Genomic DNA, 18,720 nt, shown 5'->3' on the forward strand with positions numbered 1-18,720 from the left:
AGTGTATATAAGGAGCTTAGCAGGATGTTACATTTGGTTTTTGTTTTGTCAATGTGTTCGCTTAAAAGCAGCTTGCTGTCGAGTGTAAGGCCAAGGTACACTGCCTCTTTTAACCATTCAATCACTCTGCCGTTCAAGTTGATGTTACTATTCTCAGACAGAACAAATATGGGTGATTTGGAATGAGGAAATATGATGACCTGGGTCTTTGCTGCGTTGACACGGATCTTCCAGCTGTTGAAATATTTTGCCAGGACATTTAGGCCTCTCTGAAGTTTGGCGGCCAGAGCTCTGATGAATCTACCCTTAAAGATGATGGATGTGTCATCTGCGAACAGAGACAGCGATCCACCATCAGGGAGAGCCGGTATATCGGAAGTGAACAGGTTGAATGAGATGGGGCGAAGGATGCTTCACTTTGGGACACCCGCACCGATGTGGAAAGCATCCGATGTTGAGAGAGAGTCTGCATGTTCTGTCCGAGAGCTAATTTTTATTTATCTTCACTAGGAAGATTGGAATCCGTATCGCTGCAATTTCTAGACCAGGCCATCATACCAAACATTGCCGAACGCTTTTTCAACGTCCAACAATTCCATGGCAGATGTTTTAGATACAGACTTGTTCCGTCTGAGAATGTTTGTTACTCTAGTTAGCTAGTTGTCCTCGAGCAATAAGTTGTTTTCCTCGGCAGATGCCAGGAGCCGTAGACTGCTCTTTCGGACAGCTTGGATAACCCCGAGAGAAGGCTGATGGGTCGGTCGATTGAAGGAGAGGATGAATCTTTCCCAGGTTTCCGGGTGGGGATGACTTTAGCTGACTTCCAGCATGAGGGGAAGTAGCCAAGTCTGAGCTACTTCCCCTCACGCTACAGATGGTTGAAGAATCTGGAACTAAGGTGTTTGAGTTTCAGATTCAAGATTTGGTCTGGGGCCTTCATATTTTTACATGATTTAGTATAGGCCAACAGCTCGTCAGCGGTAGCCTCGGATTCCACAAGAAAGTTGTTGGGACTTCGATGGAGGTTGGTTGAATTTACCACAACTGCAGTATCGAATGGAATAGGCATGTTCAGTCCGAGATTATGAGAGCTGACGAAGTGTTGACCTATAGCATCAGCCTTCTCTTCAGGGGTTATCAGATGGGCGCATGTATCATTGGGTTGATTCAACGGCACAAGTGATGGAATAAGTCTTGACTAATTTTTAAGGATTTTGGTTGGCTTCTAAAAAGGCTTAGCACAATCTGGGAGAGAGCTCATCTTGTTGACAGCAATTGAATGTGCAGGAAGGCAGCTTCCACACCTGCGTAGGATATCGCACCCATCAACATACATGGGCCGGGACCAACGGCTTTACTTCCCTTTCGAAGGAAGACGTGACCAGAGATTTTTATGCCTCAGAAAAATCCCACCGACCTCGGCTAGGATTGAACCCAGACTCATTGGGGCGAGAAAGCAGTCACGCTTACAACTACACCACCGGCGCCGGCTAAATTTAAGAATTTATCATTTTATAAACAAAACAAAAAATGGAACCTTGAAGCTTATTTGGAAGATGCCTTGAATGAATGATAAGTTTTCTGGCTGAATGTCGGGAGGTTGTGAGCATTCCTGCCGTTGCTGAAAATTACGGTATCATCAGATTGCGGGGTTGCTAGTGTATTCAAATGCTTTTTTGATTATTAATGAACTCTTAATCGCTGGGAATGCTTGTGAAAATTTGAGGTACCGTAAAACGGGGTATCTTTGATAATGCGGGTAACTTTGATAGTAGAATATAATGATTAAATTTACACTCTACACTATTTCCGAATTGGAAATATTGGCAGCATTTTGTAGCTTAGGGTAGTACCTTTGATGTCTAATAGAGTATTTTGCAGTATGTTTTACATATTTTCCAAATACCTCCAAAACAAAGTTTTCTTGTTTTTTGCCTGATTGAAAAGGCACTCAAACAATCACTTATTAAATGTATTTCCTATATAGTCATGACAAATTCGATATTGTTTTTATATTGCTTATGATGTTTCTGATTATGTACTCATTCAAAGTTTCTTATTTCTTAATCAAAATTGTTTGTGATTCTCGCGTGGTTTTCTACTTTCATCGAGTATTATCAAAGTAACTCCAACACAAAAATCTGACGTTCGATCATAAGACAATAAAAAAAAGTGCAAATGCAATAATTCCTGGTAAGCATGTTACCAATGAATTGACTCTAGTACTTGTTTTAAAAAATTAAAATTTGAAAAACATTCATGGTTGTAAAACATATTTAGAATATACTTAAAAAAAAACTATCAAAGTTACCCCGTTTTACGGTAGACAAAAGGGTGAACAAAGAGGTGAACTTCTAAGCTTTTTCACATTTATATCGCTGTGAAACAACTGAAAAGTGTTTAGGGTATTTATATCTGTAACTGCAAGCAGTTTGTTTATGTTTACTAATCTGGTTGAACGTTATTTTAAAGATAAATCGTCCAGCACAAACCTTTGTATGGGTAAGCGGTGGGACCATCATAATCATCATCATCATGCAGTCTCCAAAAAACATCCTGCGATGATGAATCCCTCATAATTGTAAGCAAATCTTACATCCTCTGGTTGGGTGCATGAACTGGTTACTGATCGTGAATATTGAGAATTTGTTTGATGTCTTGATGAAATAATCTTTTATCTTCAATCGGGGAACACCAAAGCCAACATTAAACCAACACTTTTTTACTTTATTTCCAGTTCCAACGGGTAAACCGGTAACGACAATCGCCCACAACACGAGCGCCAGCTCCCTGTACATCTCGTGGAAACCGCCGCCACCGGACACGATCCTGGGCGAATTCCTTGGCTATCGGATCACGTACCGCACGCGGGATCGCAATCCGGACGACGTCCAGGAGATTTACATCCGCGACAGCTCCGTGGAGGTAAGTTTCGTCCCATTCATTCCTTTCGTCGATATATATATGTAGTCGAACGTGCGAGTCACATCCGGGAAAGATTGATTCGATTTCCTCAATTGTGACTGTGGCGTAGATGGTAGGAAGGGAAGATGGAAATTTATTCCGCATGTGGGCGGGGCCAAGTTCAGACTATTTGTACAAACAAATCAGTTTCGGCACTCACAGGTACAGTGGATTCAGAACGAAGTTGAATACGGAAATCGGATCGTCGGGGAGAGGCAGCTCCATTAGCACACATCGAATGGCCCTGCTACGTGTAGAAAGGTGAATCAATTTCGATTAATGGCCAGTCATTTATTAGACGCTCGGCAGGCAAGAAACGATATATCCTTCAGGTTTTGGACGGGCTTTTGCCATCGGGGTTTGATGAATATCACAAATTGAGGTAATTTACGACTTTCAGGGAAAGGGTTCTTTAATTTTTCAACTGAGCTCATTACTTCGTTTAAAATGTGCAAACATGTCATCATAAATTGATGGAAGTTCAAGCAGACTCTTACAAATAATTGATTAAGGAGTTAAATGACACCTTCACGTCAAGTACCTTCATTCAAGTATTAACAATTCAACCCTTTTCATTAAGCTCCAATTTCAGAAACTGCACGCGTATTTCTCAATGAATAGCCATGCCCATTATCACGTTTAAATCGTCTTCCCTTGCTAGGCTAAGCTAAGTGCTGTTGGTTGATACGCATCTGATGGTTCGTGTGCGTGGTTGACAGCAATATCAATTTTCCGAAAGGGCGTGTACGGCTTCGGTGAAACAAGCAATTTAAGCTTGCCTCTATTCAAATATCCCATAAAAGTCGCGGACCGCCTGCCTGTTGATACTCATCGCTTCACTCGCCACTCTTGTGGAGTCGAAAACTCATTAAAATATATTTAGAACCCCATCGTAGTGAAGTACTACTGCTATTGCTACTGAAAGAAATCCTCACTAAGGAGACGTCCCCAGCGAAGACGACGCTGATGGGGAGGAAAATAAAGTCCTTCGGCGAGCCGTTGTTATCGTGGAATGGAGAATAACCGACCGGGAAATTGTTATTAGTTTTGATGGGTTTTTGTGGCCGATGAGAGAGACACGAATGTAAATGGCTCGAGCGCTCCTCCCCACTCTGATTGCTGTACTCCAACGGGGCAGGACACCCGTGAGCGCCATGTCCAGGCGATGTTTACAATCGGAATTGAATGAACCGTTGACATGAGAACGCGACTAAACCGCCTCGAAACCTCGATTCAGCACCGACAGAGGAACCGAAGCCGGCAACTCTATTATCCTATTTCGGAATAGCTTAACGGATCGTTTGCGCGCGATAGCGATCGATGTAATTTATTGGTTTGTGACCATTGTGGGTTGGTTTGGTGGTTACAATCGAAACGGTAAGAATCTGGCAAGTGGGAACATGTTGGATGGTGTACCTGTAGATAGCGCCCGAAGGGGGGTAGATTTAATCTTTGCTGCGGTTAGTGGTTGAAAGTTCTGATACACGATATGTCGCTGGAGATTTGTAAGTGGTCATGTGGATAGAGATAGCTGAATAATCTTTTAACAAACAGTTCGTGGAGGAGAATGCCATGTAACATCTTCAGTTTCATATCATTTTGGAAAAACACATATTTTCCCTAAAACTGTTGTTGATTAATGTTGTATCCAATCTATCACACGTTACAGGCAGGGATGTTGTTTCTTCTTTTGAATCGTGTGTTATTTACGGTAGGGATTTTTTTTTAATCCTTCAATCCTTCTCCCTACACGAAATACTTGAGTCCCTCTCAAAACTTCCGAACGGGGAATCCCAATTAGAAAACATCCAGGCCGAGATTCAATTGTTGTATTGATTACTTGGACTAGCTCCAATTAAAACCGCAAAATGCTCCTGACATTGCTGTTGGGCTTCGATGTCAGTCTGCCACGATTGCCACGTCCATTGTTAACACCTCTTCACGTAGCACCTCTGTCACTTCCTCTGTTGCCTTGGTGTTGCTATCCATCGAAACACCTCGAGCCACTTAATCAGCGTACGTACTGCTATCTGACAGTAAATGCAAAGCGGTGCAGCAGGCAGAAATCATCCTTAGGGAACATGTCAACAGCCATATCGGCTATGCAAATGAGATGGTAGTGAAGGCCATAACTGCAGTTGCTAGAATCATAGCGAACGATTCGGGACCAAGCAGTAGTAAGAGGCGTCTTCTGATTAGCGTATCTTCGTCGATATTTTGGTTGTTGTAATGGTATGCATTTCGATTCCACGGAACATATCAAAATTAACACAGTAATGTTTACACGTGTAAATCTGAGTACTCCGGAATCACTCAATAACCTTGTCACTTGGAAGTCAGTGGAAGCTGTCAAACGGGAGTCAAACGCTCAGAAGCAACAAATGCAGTTACTGTTTTGCTCTATCGTCAATCATTATAGTTTCATAAAAGTTGTCCATACTTTTCCATGGCACATTCTTAATTTTAAACTCAATGGCAAAAACAACCAAGCTCATTGATGAAAGTATACAAACCAGCATAGTTTTTATGAATCATCAAAGTTTTCAATGACAGTAAAACATAGTTTGGTGAAACAAACTTTGATAGAGTCATGGGGGCTCGAGCATTCCTGGCTCAACCTTTTGGTGGGAATGAACTGAGAAAGAGCAAAACAGTTTTAAACTTGAAAACAATTGCAAGCACTTTTCCATTGGCTTCCAAAATAAAATCGATCGGCTCCGCAGTATCCAGGTATAAATTTTAGAATCCGAGTTAGTATTTTTTCACGCTGGATTAACGGAAACGCACCAGTATTGTTCATGTTCCAAGTTTGGCCACCTGTTAACTATATTTTACGTTGTTTACAATTTTGAGATGATCAGTTACGTTTAGTTAGAGGGTACAAATCATATTCATCGGTGTACATAAACCAAGAAGCTGCTAAGCCAGCATTTTTCTGATGTCTGCTATTTTTCACTTACACACTTTCAACCAACGCAAAACAAAACAGGTGTAACGCATGTCAACTTGCTTTTCCGTCGACATCTCTAATTGGTGACTTCACATCGACGCTGCGTCAATCCGTCAATTTCGATCAGATGCAAATTCGACTCTGACTGAAGACAACAAATCAAGAAGACTGGCAACAGATACAGTAGCGCTGCACTTGAGCGAAGGTGGAAGCAACGCATAGAAAAATGAGTAAATACACAAACCTTACTTCTGAGGGTGTAATCTTTGCTATCAAATTTGTTCGAAGCATTTACCTTTGAGCGGCAGATGACGTTTTTTTTTTTTTTTTTTAACTCTTTATTTGTTCCAAATTCAAAATAAATTACATTTCATTTTAACCTAGGTGCTCCAGTTACTGCAGTAACGTACCAGCCTTAATTGTTATGATATATATCTAAGTGTTTTAACATTGTTCATGTCTTGGCAATTCAGTATTTTAAACAGGTTTTTTAACCTCAGTATAACAATTGATATGAACTAAAAACTAAAACTAATCTTATCTAAGTATAAAGGGAATTAATCGTTGCAATTGAGGATTGCAACGATTTTTGCCGGAAATTATTAATTATTTTGTTGGACATTTGTGCTAAAGTCTCAACATTCGAAATTCTATGTACTTCGGTAGTACTGTACCAGGGAGGCAACTTCAAAATCATCTTCAGAATTTTGTTCTGAATCCTTTGAAGTGCTTTTTTCCTGGTAGTGCAACAACTAGACCATATTGGCACAGCGTAAAGCATGGCCGGTCTAAAAACTTGTTTAAATATTAGAAGTTTATTCGTCAGGCAAAGTTTGGATTTCCTGTTTATAAGAGGATACAAACATTTTATATATTTGTTACATTTGGCTTGAATGCCCTCAATGTGATCTTTAAAAGTTAATTTTTGGTCAAGTATCAATCCAAGATATTTCACTTGGTTTGACCAGGAAATTGGAACTTCGTTCATAGTGACTATGTGACTACTACTAGGTTTCAAAAACGAAGCTCTAGGCTTATGTGGAAATATTATAAGTTGAGTTTTGGAAGCGTTGGGAGAAATCTTCCATTTTTGTAAATAAGAAGAGAAAATATCTAAACTTTTCTGCAGTCTGCTGCAAATAACACGAAGACTTCTTCCTTTAGCGGAAATGCCTGTGTCATCAGCGAACAAAAATTTGTGGCAACCCTGAGGCAAATCAGGGAGGTCCGAAGTGAAAATGTTATACAATATAGGCCCAAGAATGCTACCCTGAGGAACTCCTGCACTAACAGGTAGTCGATTAGATTTGGAATTTTGATAATTTACTTGAAGAGTTCTGTCAGTTAAATAATTTTGAACTAATTTCATAATATAAAGTGGAAAATTAAACTTTTTCAATTTAGCTATCAAACCTTCATGCCAAACACTGTCGAATGCTTTTTCTATGTCTAGAAGAGCAACTCCAGTTGAGTGGCCTTCAGATTTGTTTGAACGAATTAAATTGTTAACTCTTAAGAGTTGATGAGTAGTTGAATGCCCATGGCGAAATCCAAACTGCTCATCTGCAAAAATTGAGTTCGTATTGATGTGAAGCATCATTCTATTCAAAATTTTCTTTTCAAAAAGTTTACTTATTGAAGAAAGCAAACTTATTGGGCGGTAGCTAGAAGCTTCAGCTGGATTTTTATCCGGCTTCAAAATTGGAACAACTTTTGCATTTTTCCATTTATCAGGAAAGTATGCCAAATGGAAACATCTGTTAAATAATTTTACCAAGAAAGACAAGGTACTCTCTGGGAGTTTTTTGATGAGGATATAGAAAATTCCATCATCACCTGGAGCTTTCATATTTTGAAAATTTTTAGTTATAGACCTTACTTCGTCCAAATCAGTCCCCCAGGAATCATCAAAAATATTTTCCCGAGAGAAAATATTCAGAAAATCCCGAGCAACCTGATTCTCAATAGGACTAGTAAGACCCAAACTGAAATTATGGGAACTCTCAAATTGCTTAGCAAGTTTCTGAGCTTTTTCCAAATTTGTGATCAAAATTTTACCACCTTCTTTAAGCGCTGGAATAGGCTTTTGAGGTTATTTCAAAATTTTTGTGAGTTTCCAAAAGGGTTTGGAACTCGGGTCTAATTTAGAAATATTATTTTCAAAAGTTTTGTTCCTCAGGGCAGAGAATCGCTTTTTAATTTGTTTTTGCAAATCCCGCCAGATAACTTTCATGGCAGGATCGCGTGTTCTTTGATATTGTCTCCTACGGACATTTTTAAGACGGATCAAGAGCTGAAGATCATCGTCTATTATAATTGAATCGAATTTAACCTCGCATTTTGGTACTGAGGCAGCTCTTGCTTCAACTATAGAAGTAGTCAGAGATTCAAGAGCATAATTAATTTCATCTTTGGTTTGCAAAGGAATGTTTGGATCGAAGTTATATTCCATAAATGTTCGATACTGCTCCCAATCAGCTCTATGGTAATTGAAAGTGGAGCTGTTGGGATTAGAAATTATTTCTTGGGATATTTCAAAAGTTACTGGAAGGTGATCAGAACCGAAGTCAGCATGGGTAACCAATTGGCTACAAAGTTGACATGAATCAGTTAAGACCAAATCAATAGTGGAGGGATTTCTTGTAGAAGAAAAGCATGTTGGGCTGTTTGGATATTGAATAGTGTAATAACCTGCAGAACAATCATCAAACAGAATATTACCATTGGAATTGCTTTGAGCATTATTCCATGAGCGGTGTTTTGCATTAAAATCACCAATAATGAAGAATTTAGACCTATGACGGGTAAGTTTCTGGAGGTCACCCTTGAGAAAAATCTTTTGCTGGCCTACGCATTGGAATGGCAAATAGGCAGCTATAAACGTAAGTTGTCCAAATTTTGTTTCAACAGAAACTCCCAAAGTTTCAAAAACTTTGGTTTCAAATGAAGAAAGAATTTTATGTTTGATTCGTCTATGAATAATGATGGCAACGCCACCACAGGTCCATCAAGACGATCATTTCTATAAATCAAGTAGTTTGCGTCCTTCTTAACCTTATGGGCAGGTTTAAGGAACGTTTCAGTTATAACGGCAATATGCACGTTATGAACTCTCAAAAAGTTAAAAAGTTCGTCTTCATTATCTTTAAGAGATCGAGCATTCCAATTTACAATATTTAATGCTTTAAAATCCATTACTGAATTTTAAAGTCATGACAATATTATTTGCAAATTTTACTCCAGTTTGAATAGCATCAAACATGGAGTTAGATTTAAGCATATCAGAAATCATGTCAATTAATGAATTCTGTAAAAATTCCATTTTGGGGGCAGTAATGCTTCCTAAGTCAAAATTGTCAAAATTTCCGTTAGAACGTTGGTTAGTATTTTGATTTCTACCCGCTGCAATAGCAGCATAGGTAGCTCCATTAACTCGCTGAACATTGTTAGCAGCGAGGGGAGTAGGTACAGATGAAACATTTGAAGCAGGGGAGATATTTGTACCTACGGGTACGAATGTAGAATTTGTTCCTCGCTGACCGTTGTTAACAGCAGAGGAATTTGTACCTTCCCAAAAATTGGATTTGTGGTTTTCACCACAATTTGAACATTTAAATTTCTTAGGATCTTCCTTCACAGGACAGTCGTCCTTTGCGTGAGAGGAATCACCACAATTCATGCATTTAGCTGGCATGTAGCAATTTTTAGTTCCGTGACCCCATCCCTGGCACTTACGGCACTGGGTGAGGTTTTGGAAATTTCCTCCAGTCTTCCTGAAGTGTGCCCACTTCACTCGGACATGGAGCATAAGGCTAGCTTTTTCTAAGGCCTTAAGGTTGTTTAGTTCACTAGACTTGAAGTGAACTAAATAAAAATCATTAGAAATCCCGTTGCGCGAATCGCCAGGACGGGATTTCATTTTCATTTTGATTACTTGGAGTGGCACAACTCCAAGTAATTTTGCCAGTTCATCTTTGATCTGATCCAGGGATTCACCACTGGGCAGTCCTTTCATGACAACCTTGAACACACGTTCAGTTTTGGTGTCGTAAGTAAAAAATTTGTGCTTCTTCTCAGTAAGATACTTGAGAAGACATTTAAATCCGTCCAAGATTTCAGCCAATACACGGCATTCACCCCGACGTCCAATTTGTAGTGAAAACTTAACTTTCACGAAATTCAAAAGTTCCATGCGAAGAGCATGGAAATCGGTAGTGGTTATCACAATAGGGGGAATCTTTTCCTTCTTGGCATTAAGCCGGGAAAGTTTACTAGAATTTTTCTTGGATGATGGATCATTCTCATCATCCGTGAGCAAATCAAATTGATTACTCAAATTAATTTCATCAGAAGGGGGGTCAAGAGTTTGCCCCTTTCTTTTGCGTTTAGGCGCCATGGCGGCAGATTACTATAAGAATCTGAAGGATCGAAGAGGAATTTTCCAAATCGATATCCAAGAAGGATTACCTCGGGTAGGGTCCAAACAAGGATCGAAGAGGAATAAGAGTTGGCACAAGGTAGAAAATTTTTACAGGTTGAGCGCTGAAAAGTGCTGTTTAAATTTGTTGTAGCTTTAGGTAGCACTATGGGAAGTGCCCATACAAATAGGTGGCCAAAAATATGTCGATCTTTAAAACTGTTTTTTTTTTTGTTACCCTTGGTGTGTGCGATAGCATTTTATAACTCATAACTCTTCAGTGAAATGGTTAAAATTAGGTTTAGTAGGGTAAAGTACGTCTTCATCAGTATTTATGAAAATATCATTTTTTTTTCCTTGGATTTGTTTTCCGTCGATCTTGTTTTCCGTGCTGAGCACCAATGCCACCGACGCCAAGGAGCAGCTCCCACACCTGGACCCAAGGGCGTAGCCAGGTTTCGAGCTAGGGAGGGGCGAAAAAAAAATTACCATGGAAAATTTGGCCGAATGTCATTTCACCGAACGCCATTTCCTCGAAAGCCTTTGTGTTGCCGAATTTAGGTGGGGGCAGTCGACCCCCCTGCCCCTATCTGGCTACGCCTATGCTGGACCCTACCTATCGACCCATCAACTCATGAACCGGGACAATGGCTTTACTTCCCTGAACATCCCGGCGGTGCCGACTGGGATTGAACCCAGGCCTGCTGGGGTGAGAGGCAATCACGCTTACCACTGGAAATATCCATGTCTGGAGATATAAATGTATTCAACAGCTCATTGATAGTTTGATGCCCATATTTTGTCAATGAATGTGAAAAAACACTTTTTTTTTTGTAAAATTTAGAGCCTATTCAAATATTACGCCCACGATTACCCCCTGAAATAACGGTACAAATGTATTACACAAAGAAAAAGTGCTTGATGAGGGATTGGAAGGTAAACCAGCACTCAATGTTTAGCGTTACGGACTATTTAAACTAGTCCCTTTAATAATACGCCGCAAATTACAATTCATAAATATCCTATGCATCTTATCAAATCAGTACCTCTACCGAACTTTTTTACCTTAGCTTACCGTGTATTAGCGAACAAATACGTTGACAAAGTATGATCAAAAAGGTAAAGGCAATAGTTATTATTAAATATTCTGAACTTTTCCTTTTCATTAATGAATAAATGAACCAGTCAAATCTCAAACATATAAAACAAATTAATAATGTTAGAATAAGTATGTTGTAATAGATAGCATTTTTGTGTATTGAACAGAGTTATAAAAAAATAACAAAGAATAATAAAAAATGCACAAGGGAAAGATTTAATAAAAGTTTCATGAAGCATAAAGAAGATTAAATCATATTTTCATTAACGTTATCAGAAACTGTGGTCTCGAAATCGAAATCTGCTGCAAAATCTTCGTTTATGTCTGCTACATATTCCATTATTTCGTGTAACTCGTTTCTTTCTTCAGAGTTGTTCTCCACATTTGTTTCTCCATAGCTGTCGGGATCATCGAATACAAGGAAATTCTTCACAATTTCTGGCAGTTCAAGGGTATTTCTGCCCTTGAGCCTCTTTCCTGGAAGGAAAATTGTATCAATATGTTGTCAGGATGTTGTTTACTTTATACGTACCAATCGAAATTGAACTTATTAACGGATCTGAAGAATTCATTGCACGAATGAAGACATCATATAAGTTATCTTCCCGTGATGTTTTCCTGGCATGAATTTCTCGATCTCTTCGATAAAATTTGTTACGACATTCGGAAGCCTCTTCTCCTATCATGCCAACAGGTGCAGGAGAATAAATTATAATTTCTCCGCAATGTGCAAGTACTTTGCGTACCGATGCTGGAATTTTGTACCATGCATAACAGTGAAGGTAATGGCGGTATGTTTCTCGAGCATATACGTCTACTTTTTGCGGGTTTACTGGTTGTTGACAGTTGATAGTAATCAATATATTTCTGAATCTGACAACCAAGTCATGGTCTATTTCCAGAATGCTGCTAAGCAGTTCAGTATCCGAGAAAAGTCTTCGCAAACATTCCCGGTTGTGCTGTTTCCCGATCCTCCTGCTCTTGGCTCATCAACCCGCACGCCAAATGATTCGTAAAGCTTCTTTGTAACTTCTTGTTTTCGTTTTTGATACACCTCTCTAAACTCTTTTGTGACCCGCCATTGCTTGAATTGAATTCTGTATGAAATGTGAAGTAAGCATTCCAAAAACCTCATCCAGGCGTGTAATGGTGAAATTCCATACTGCAATGTCTCCAATCTTGACGAGAATCCTTTTTCAAATTCACTTTCATCGTTCATTTTATTTGGCGATGCACCACAAATAGGGCAAAATTGCATTGAAGACGTGCCAGTTATAAAGGTCAAAATTTTTCCATCAATCATACTCATAACAAAGTCGAATAAAACTGTGACTGATTTTTCGTCAGATAATTCAACTTGAACTGGCTTAAGATTGCTGAATTCTAATTCAACTTCCTCTTACGTTTTAAGTACAACTTCTTTGCTCTCTTTTATAAACTCCAATATTATTGATCGACAAAACCGGACGCTCTGAGGCATTTGATTGAACCAAAAGATTTTGTTCGAATCATTGCTCAGTGAAAGCCGAATTGGTGTTGTGGCAGTAGCTAATAAATCTTCATCTGTTAGTGCTTGCTTCTGACTACAACTTGGAAAGTGTTGGTGGTATTGCTAGTGCCCAGAAGATCCATCTAATCCCCATGTACTGAGAAGAATCAATTCTACATTTTTCAGGTCGTTTGAATCCAAGTATTCGATCATTTCAGCTTGTTGCATCACAATCAACCGTTTAACTGTATGTTCCATGAGATCTTGAGGGTTTGTCTTCATTGAAGAAAATAGATAAATATATCGAAATACCATTCAAACAGTTTATATATAATATAAACAAATGAATAATTATTTTATTGGGCAGTTTTCTGTCTTTCAGATCCTCGTGATCTTAACATCATCATTTTAAAAATGTTAAATAACTGTTTTAGGGATAAAATCTCCTATTAATTAATAACTATTTAAGGAATAAAATCTTCCCTGAAATAGTTATTTATTAAATGTATGTAGAAAGATGCAAAAACATATTTTATCAAGCAGTCGCACTTCAGTAAAACGATTAAAAATTACCTTAATGTTTTTAGCTGTTATTTCAATCACATTCACAGGTAGAGCACATATGGCTTTCATCTTTCGAATACTCCAGTAGCTTGGGAATCGTGCAGGATCTGCACTATGTATGTTTTCATACTGCGATTTCGAAAATCCATTATCGATGAAGAAGGTAAACGCTTCTTCCGCTGACATCAAACCACGGTGCTTTTTCAACTTAACAAACATGCTATGCGCGTTGTTTTGATTCTTCAGGAAGTGGCCAAGAACGTTCATTAGATTGAATTGCTGATTATTGAAGGCTGTTCCTCTTGCAATCATCAGAACTTTCTCGGATGATATCGATTTCCGATCAACTTCATTTGCGATTAGACGACGTTTACTTCTATCGCTAAGTTCTGAAAACTCTTTCTCAGGTCTTCCACGTTTACTGGACGAGGCAGAATCTTCGATGCCATCCTTTTGTATGAATTCGTCGATACCAAACGATGTATTGAGCCACACTTTATTAACCCGATCGAACTTTTCTTTCTGTCTGTTTGCACTTCTCCACTTTTTAACGAATTTATTGTAAACGTTTCTTATTTTCACCGTAGAATTTCTTTTTTTGACTCAATTATTTCATAAGTTTGACAAATTTCTTCGAATGTCGTCGTAACTTTGTCAACAATTCGTTGCTTAAAATCATACGATCCAACGATCTCCATATATTTCAATGCCATTTTCACAATATTAAATACATTCACTTTAACCTACTTTTCAAACAGAATTCTGCAATGTTCGTTCAGCTGCACTTGTTGACAGTTTGTAGACAGTGGTGATGATGGATAAGGCGAGTAAAACAAAACCAAAACAAACACACCAAAATAAAACAACCTATTTTAGGTAAAATAAATAATCTTAAGTAGGAAAAATTTCACCTTCGGCAATTTCTTTGCCAGGGAGGTAAACAAACTTCCTGAGCACTACATTTTGGCCAAAAGATGAAACGTTGAACTGATGATTATCATGATGTACCCTTACATAACAAAAAAGCGCTAGAGTACATAATCGACTTATTTGTAATCCATCCGGTGTTTGATGAATGAAAACATAAAATTTTCAATTGGTGCTTTCTCGAGATAGAGCAAGTAAGTGCAGATGCAACCTTTGCTGAAAGTTAGCACTAGGATTGTACTTTATTCTCTTATGAACAGTTGAGCGAACCGAGGTGGACTTTTTTATTCGACATGATTTAGTCTTGAAAAATCGTAATTTTTTGGTATTTTTTCATGTGACTATTCAAAAATTTGATCGATTTGTAATGTTGATAACGCCAATGGAAAGCTTAGATTTCAAGCTTTAAAATGGTATGTTTCAATATTTTTACATTACTGTATAGTATATGGGAAACATAAGATGAAAAATACGCTTGATTTCTATGATCTTCCGCTTTTTTCAACTTTGGTAGCATGTATCTTCCGTTAGCCACAATATTATGTTGAAATATTTTCAGCTTGTCTCAACTAGAGTATGTACTCTCAATTGGCATATCAATATGTGAAATTAAAAATAGTAAATTTTTATATTAATGGCCACCCTTCTCCCCATAGTGGGTAGTAGTAACACTTCCTTCAGCAAAAAGCAAATAGATCCGCACGGCAAGAGAGCACGATGCGGACTAGGCGGCAGATGACGTGATTGTACCTGTCTCATAGTGTTCGTATAAGCAAATGGAAGAGTTGCCTGTCTTCTTGATTTGTTGTCTTTGCTCTGACGCTAATGTCGATGCAGCTTTGTATGTCCCGCTTAAGCGACAGCTGTAAAATATGCAATACAGTCGCAAAGTTCGTATGTGTTGTTCAAGTTTGTTATGGTGTTTGATCTGCAGGCAGATTTAAGAAGTTCTTAAACTTCAGAAAAGTTCAGACTTTTGTGTAAGTTTCGATAAATTATAGACAGTTTCATTTACTTCAGTTAAAATTCGAAAACCCGGGAGTTTCAGAAAAGTCCAGCGAACTCCAGTGAACTTAAGAAAACATCATAAATATTTTGGAAACTCCACAAGTCCAAAGAACTTCAGCGAAATTTAATGGGCAGGAACTTTAGTGAAGCTCAAAGAACATCAGGACAGGTCAATTAATTAATGAAATTGCTGAAATTATAAAGGAGTTCCGAGAAACTCAGGCAGTTTCCGAAAACTTAAGCAATGTCCTGAGGGACTCATGCAAATTTAGGAAACGTAAGGGAAGTTACATGAACATTAGAACATTGTAAGAACATTTTATGGGAAGTTCTATGCTTTTTAATGGCAGTGTCGATAACTTTTAAAAATTAAAAAAAATCGGAAGATCAGAGAACTTCAAAGTTGATGATACAATAAATTAAAGAAAATTGTGAGAGCACTTTAGAGATTTCGTAATCTTCAAGAAAGTCCAGAGACCTTCAAGGAATTTCGAGGAATTATGGAATTTTCCTAAGTGCATTTCAGGAATGTTCCGAAAACTTCAGATAAATTGCGAAGTCTTTAGGAAATATCAGGAAAATTTTCTGGATCATTAGAACATCCCCTTGGAATCTCTTTCTTCCGGAATAATGTCATTGTTTCTTTCGACTGACTTCCGACTTTCTTCAGATGTTTCTTCCAATCTACCTTAAGAAGTATCTGTTAGCGTCTCCAGGAAGTTTCTTTCATCTTCTCCAGTAAGTTCAATTAAATGGCTATTTCTTCTGAAAATTAACTTCCGGTTTCCGAAACTTTTCTGGCTTCCTTTAGATGTGACATCCGAATTTTTCTGATAGTTTATTTAAATTTTCGCCACAAGTTTCTCAATTCGTGTCTTGGAAGTTTCCTGGATGTTTTTCCAACTTTTCTTAAAACTTTCCTCGAACTTCATCCAGAAGAGAGAAGTTCAAATTAAAAATGAACCCCGTTAATATGAACGAGGATGTTCTGAGGCATAACATCTCTGATCACGCCTTCCTTCTGATGGGAAGTAAAGCCGTTGGTCCCCGGTTCATGAGTTGATGGGTCGATAGGTAGGGTCCAGGTGTGGGAGCTGCCTTCCTGGCACGTCGGTAGCATTGGTGCTCAGCACGGAAAACAAGATCGACGGAAAAAACAATCCTGAGAAAAAAAATTATGAACGAGGTGTCGTTCAGATTAGCGGGGGTCAACGGTAATTAGTTTTAAGGTTAGGTTATCTTTATTATCGATACATTCAGCCATAGGCTGGTTCATCTTTTTATATTATTTATGTTCGAGATACAAATTCGCACTCAGCTGCATGATGAGCATTTTCTCACTCAAGCTACTTTTCGATGAATTAATCATTTTGTTCGACCATTTTTCACAGAGATGGCGCTGTTCCGCTGGTAGGAAGTGATAAAAATCCCCATATAGAAATTGAGAGAAGTGGGAATAATTCGCTTTCGGTGCATATTCAGGTCCAAAAAAGTGAACGACAACCTAAAGAAATAAGTCAGGGGCTTTGTCGTTCAGTTTTTTCCCGGAAATTAATGTTAAACAAGCTCCAATTAAATAAAAATGATTTTTCCCATACAACTTTACCTGCTTTACTACCAGTCTCTAGAGAGCCAAAAAAAATCAAATTTGAGAGAGAAATTCTCTCTCACGAGCTCAATCTCTCAACATGCCATGTATTTTGTTGACACTCGATTTGTGATTTCCCTTTCACAGATTACAAAATAGAGTACCTGACGCTACAAAACATGTCTGGTACATCTATATATGCATTTGCTTTAACATTTTAAGTCCCTACTTTTTTACATATTCTGCGCAAATATACTTTATGCCCCACCCCATACATAAAATTCGGCGGAAAATTCTGTGAGGGGTGAGCTATTTTGTGTGCAGAATTTTTAAAAAAAGGAGGGACTTCGAATAATAATCTAAATGCATATATAGAGGTACCAGACATGTTTTGCACTTCAGTGTCCTCTGTGAACAATTATAGGAAAACAGATTGTGTCTAGTTTCCGATAGATGTCACCGCACACAACAGCTGTGACATCTGATGGAACATGAATGCAGAAGCTTGACAAAATGATCAATTGTAAACCGGTCACATTTTCATCTCTCTTTGTTCATCGATAATCCGACAGTGAGCATGCATAAGGGCGTATACGCGATGATCGATTCTCTTAATCAATTTTCTCTCTTGTTAATAACTCGCTAGAATTAACGTTTCTCGGTGCTTTTAATAGCCAGTACAACCTGTTACAACTCTGCATTGAACAAATTCTAAAAAAATCGTTTCGCTTAGCTGTAGAAATGCAAAGAGAAAATCGATGAAGAGAATCGATTATCGCGTATACGCCCTTGTGCATGTTCACTATCGAATTATATATCCTCTCTCGTGTACTATACACTGTGAAAATATCTCTCCCCGAAAACGAACGAAAATGTTTTTTCATCTCCCATTTGGCACTGAAAACTGCAATTGGCGTTGACGGCGCTACTATAGATCTTTACGCCAATGGAAAATCCCATTAAGATCTTTAACTTAATCTTCTTATATCAATCTTCGAATCTGTTGAATAATTTCACAGCATACATATTTGTATCATTTCTAATCGATCGGTGCGTGTTTTTCTTCACAATTGATATAAACTTAAATAATGCAATCAAGCTTTCGGAAGTATTTTGTTTAACCCTTTTCTTGAATAATTTTGGTATTGATTAAATATATGTACGAAAATCAAAGTTCGAATGTTTCTGCCGCCACAATTTCGATCACCTTTGCATGGCGTACATGGCATTAATACTGTATATGTGGCACCCAAATTTTACGACAACAGTACTGACCTACATCGGTTCAGACACGCAACGTCACCCCTCTGTTTGGAGTGTGGAAATGTGGAGGAAACACCGGAGCACAAGGCCTTTGGCTGCCCTAGATTTTAAGCAGTGCGAAGATGTCTGCCTAGACTGGTCCACAAAAATAAATGTTCTAATTTTCCACGGGCCAACCTCTAGATTTGTGCCTTTAGGTGAGAAAACCATTCCCTGAAAGTTTAAGCTCATTTGGTTGTAGGATGAGCTGGCGCTTTTAGTTTGAATTTTGGATAAAATACAAGAAGAAATAAAACTCCTACTCTCTATCGATCATGAAAAAGTTTCGTTAATGTCGATTTGATTCAGATTTTTAAAACTTGTATTTCAAACAAGGAGTAACAACTTTGCTGTAGACTGGTAGGCGGTTTCGCTTCGAGAATTTTGTATACGAAAATTCTAACCAAATTCC

At 38.3% G+C, this 18,720-nt stretch overlaps 1 protein-coding gene across 1 annotated transcript in view; it reads left to right on the forward strand.

Annotated features, from left to right (window-relative positions):
• Positions 1-18,720, forward strand: part of LOC135698486 (protein sidekick-1-like) — a 368,678-nt gene that overhangs the window by 317,567 nt on the left and 32,391 nt on the right. The window contains exon 6 of the mRNA XM_065218489.1: positions 2,738-2,925. Within this exon, the coding sequence (XP_065074561.1) occupies positions 2,738-2,925 (188 nt within the window). The remainder of the gene's footprint in view (positions 1-2,737; positions 2,926-18,720) is intronic.

Source organism: Ochlerotatus camptorhynchus, unplaced genomic scaffold (genome assembly GCF_037179485.1).
Source record: "Ochlerotatus camptorhynchus isolate MF236.1 unplaced genomic scaffold, CSIRO-AGI_Acam_v1.1 ptg000087l, whole genome shotgun sequence".
NCBI lineage: Eukaryota > Metazoa > Arthropoda > Insecta > Diptera > Culicidae > Ochlerotatus > Ochlerotatus camptorhynchus.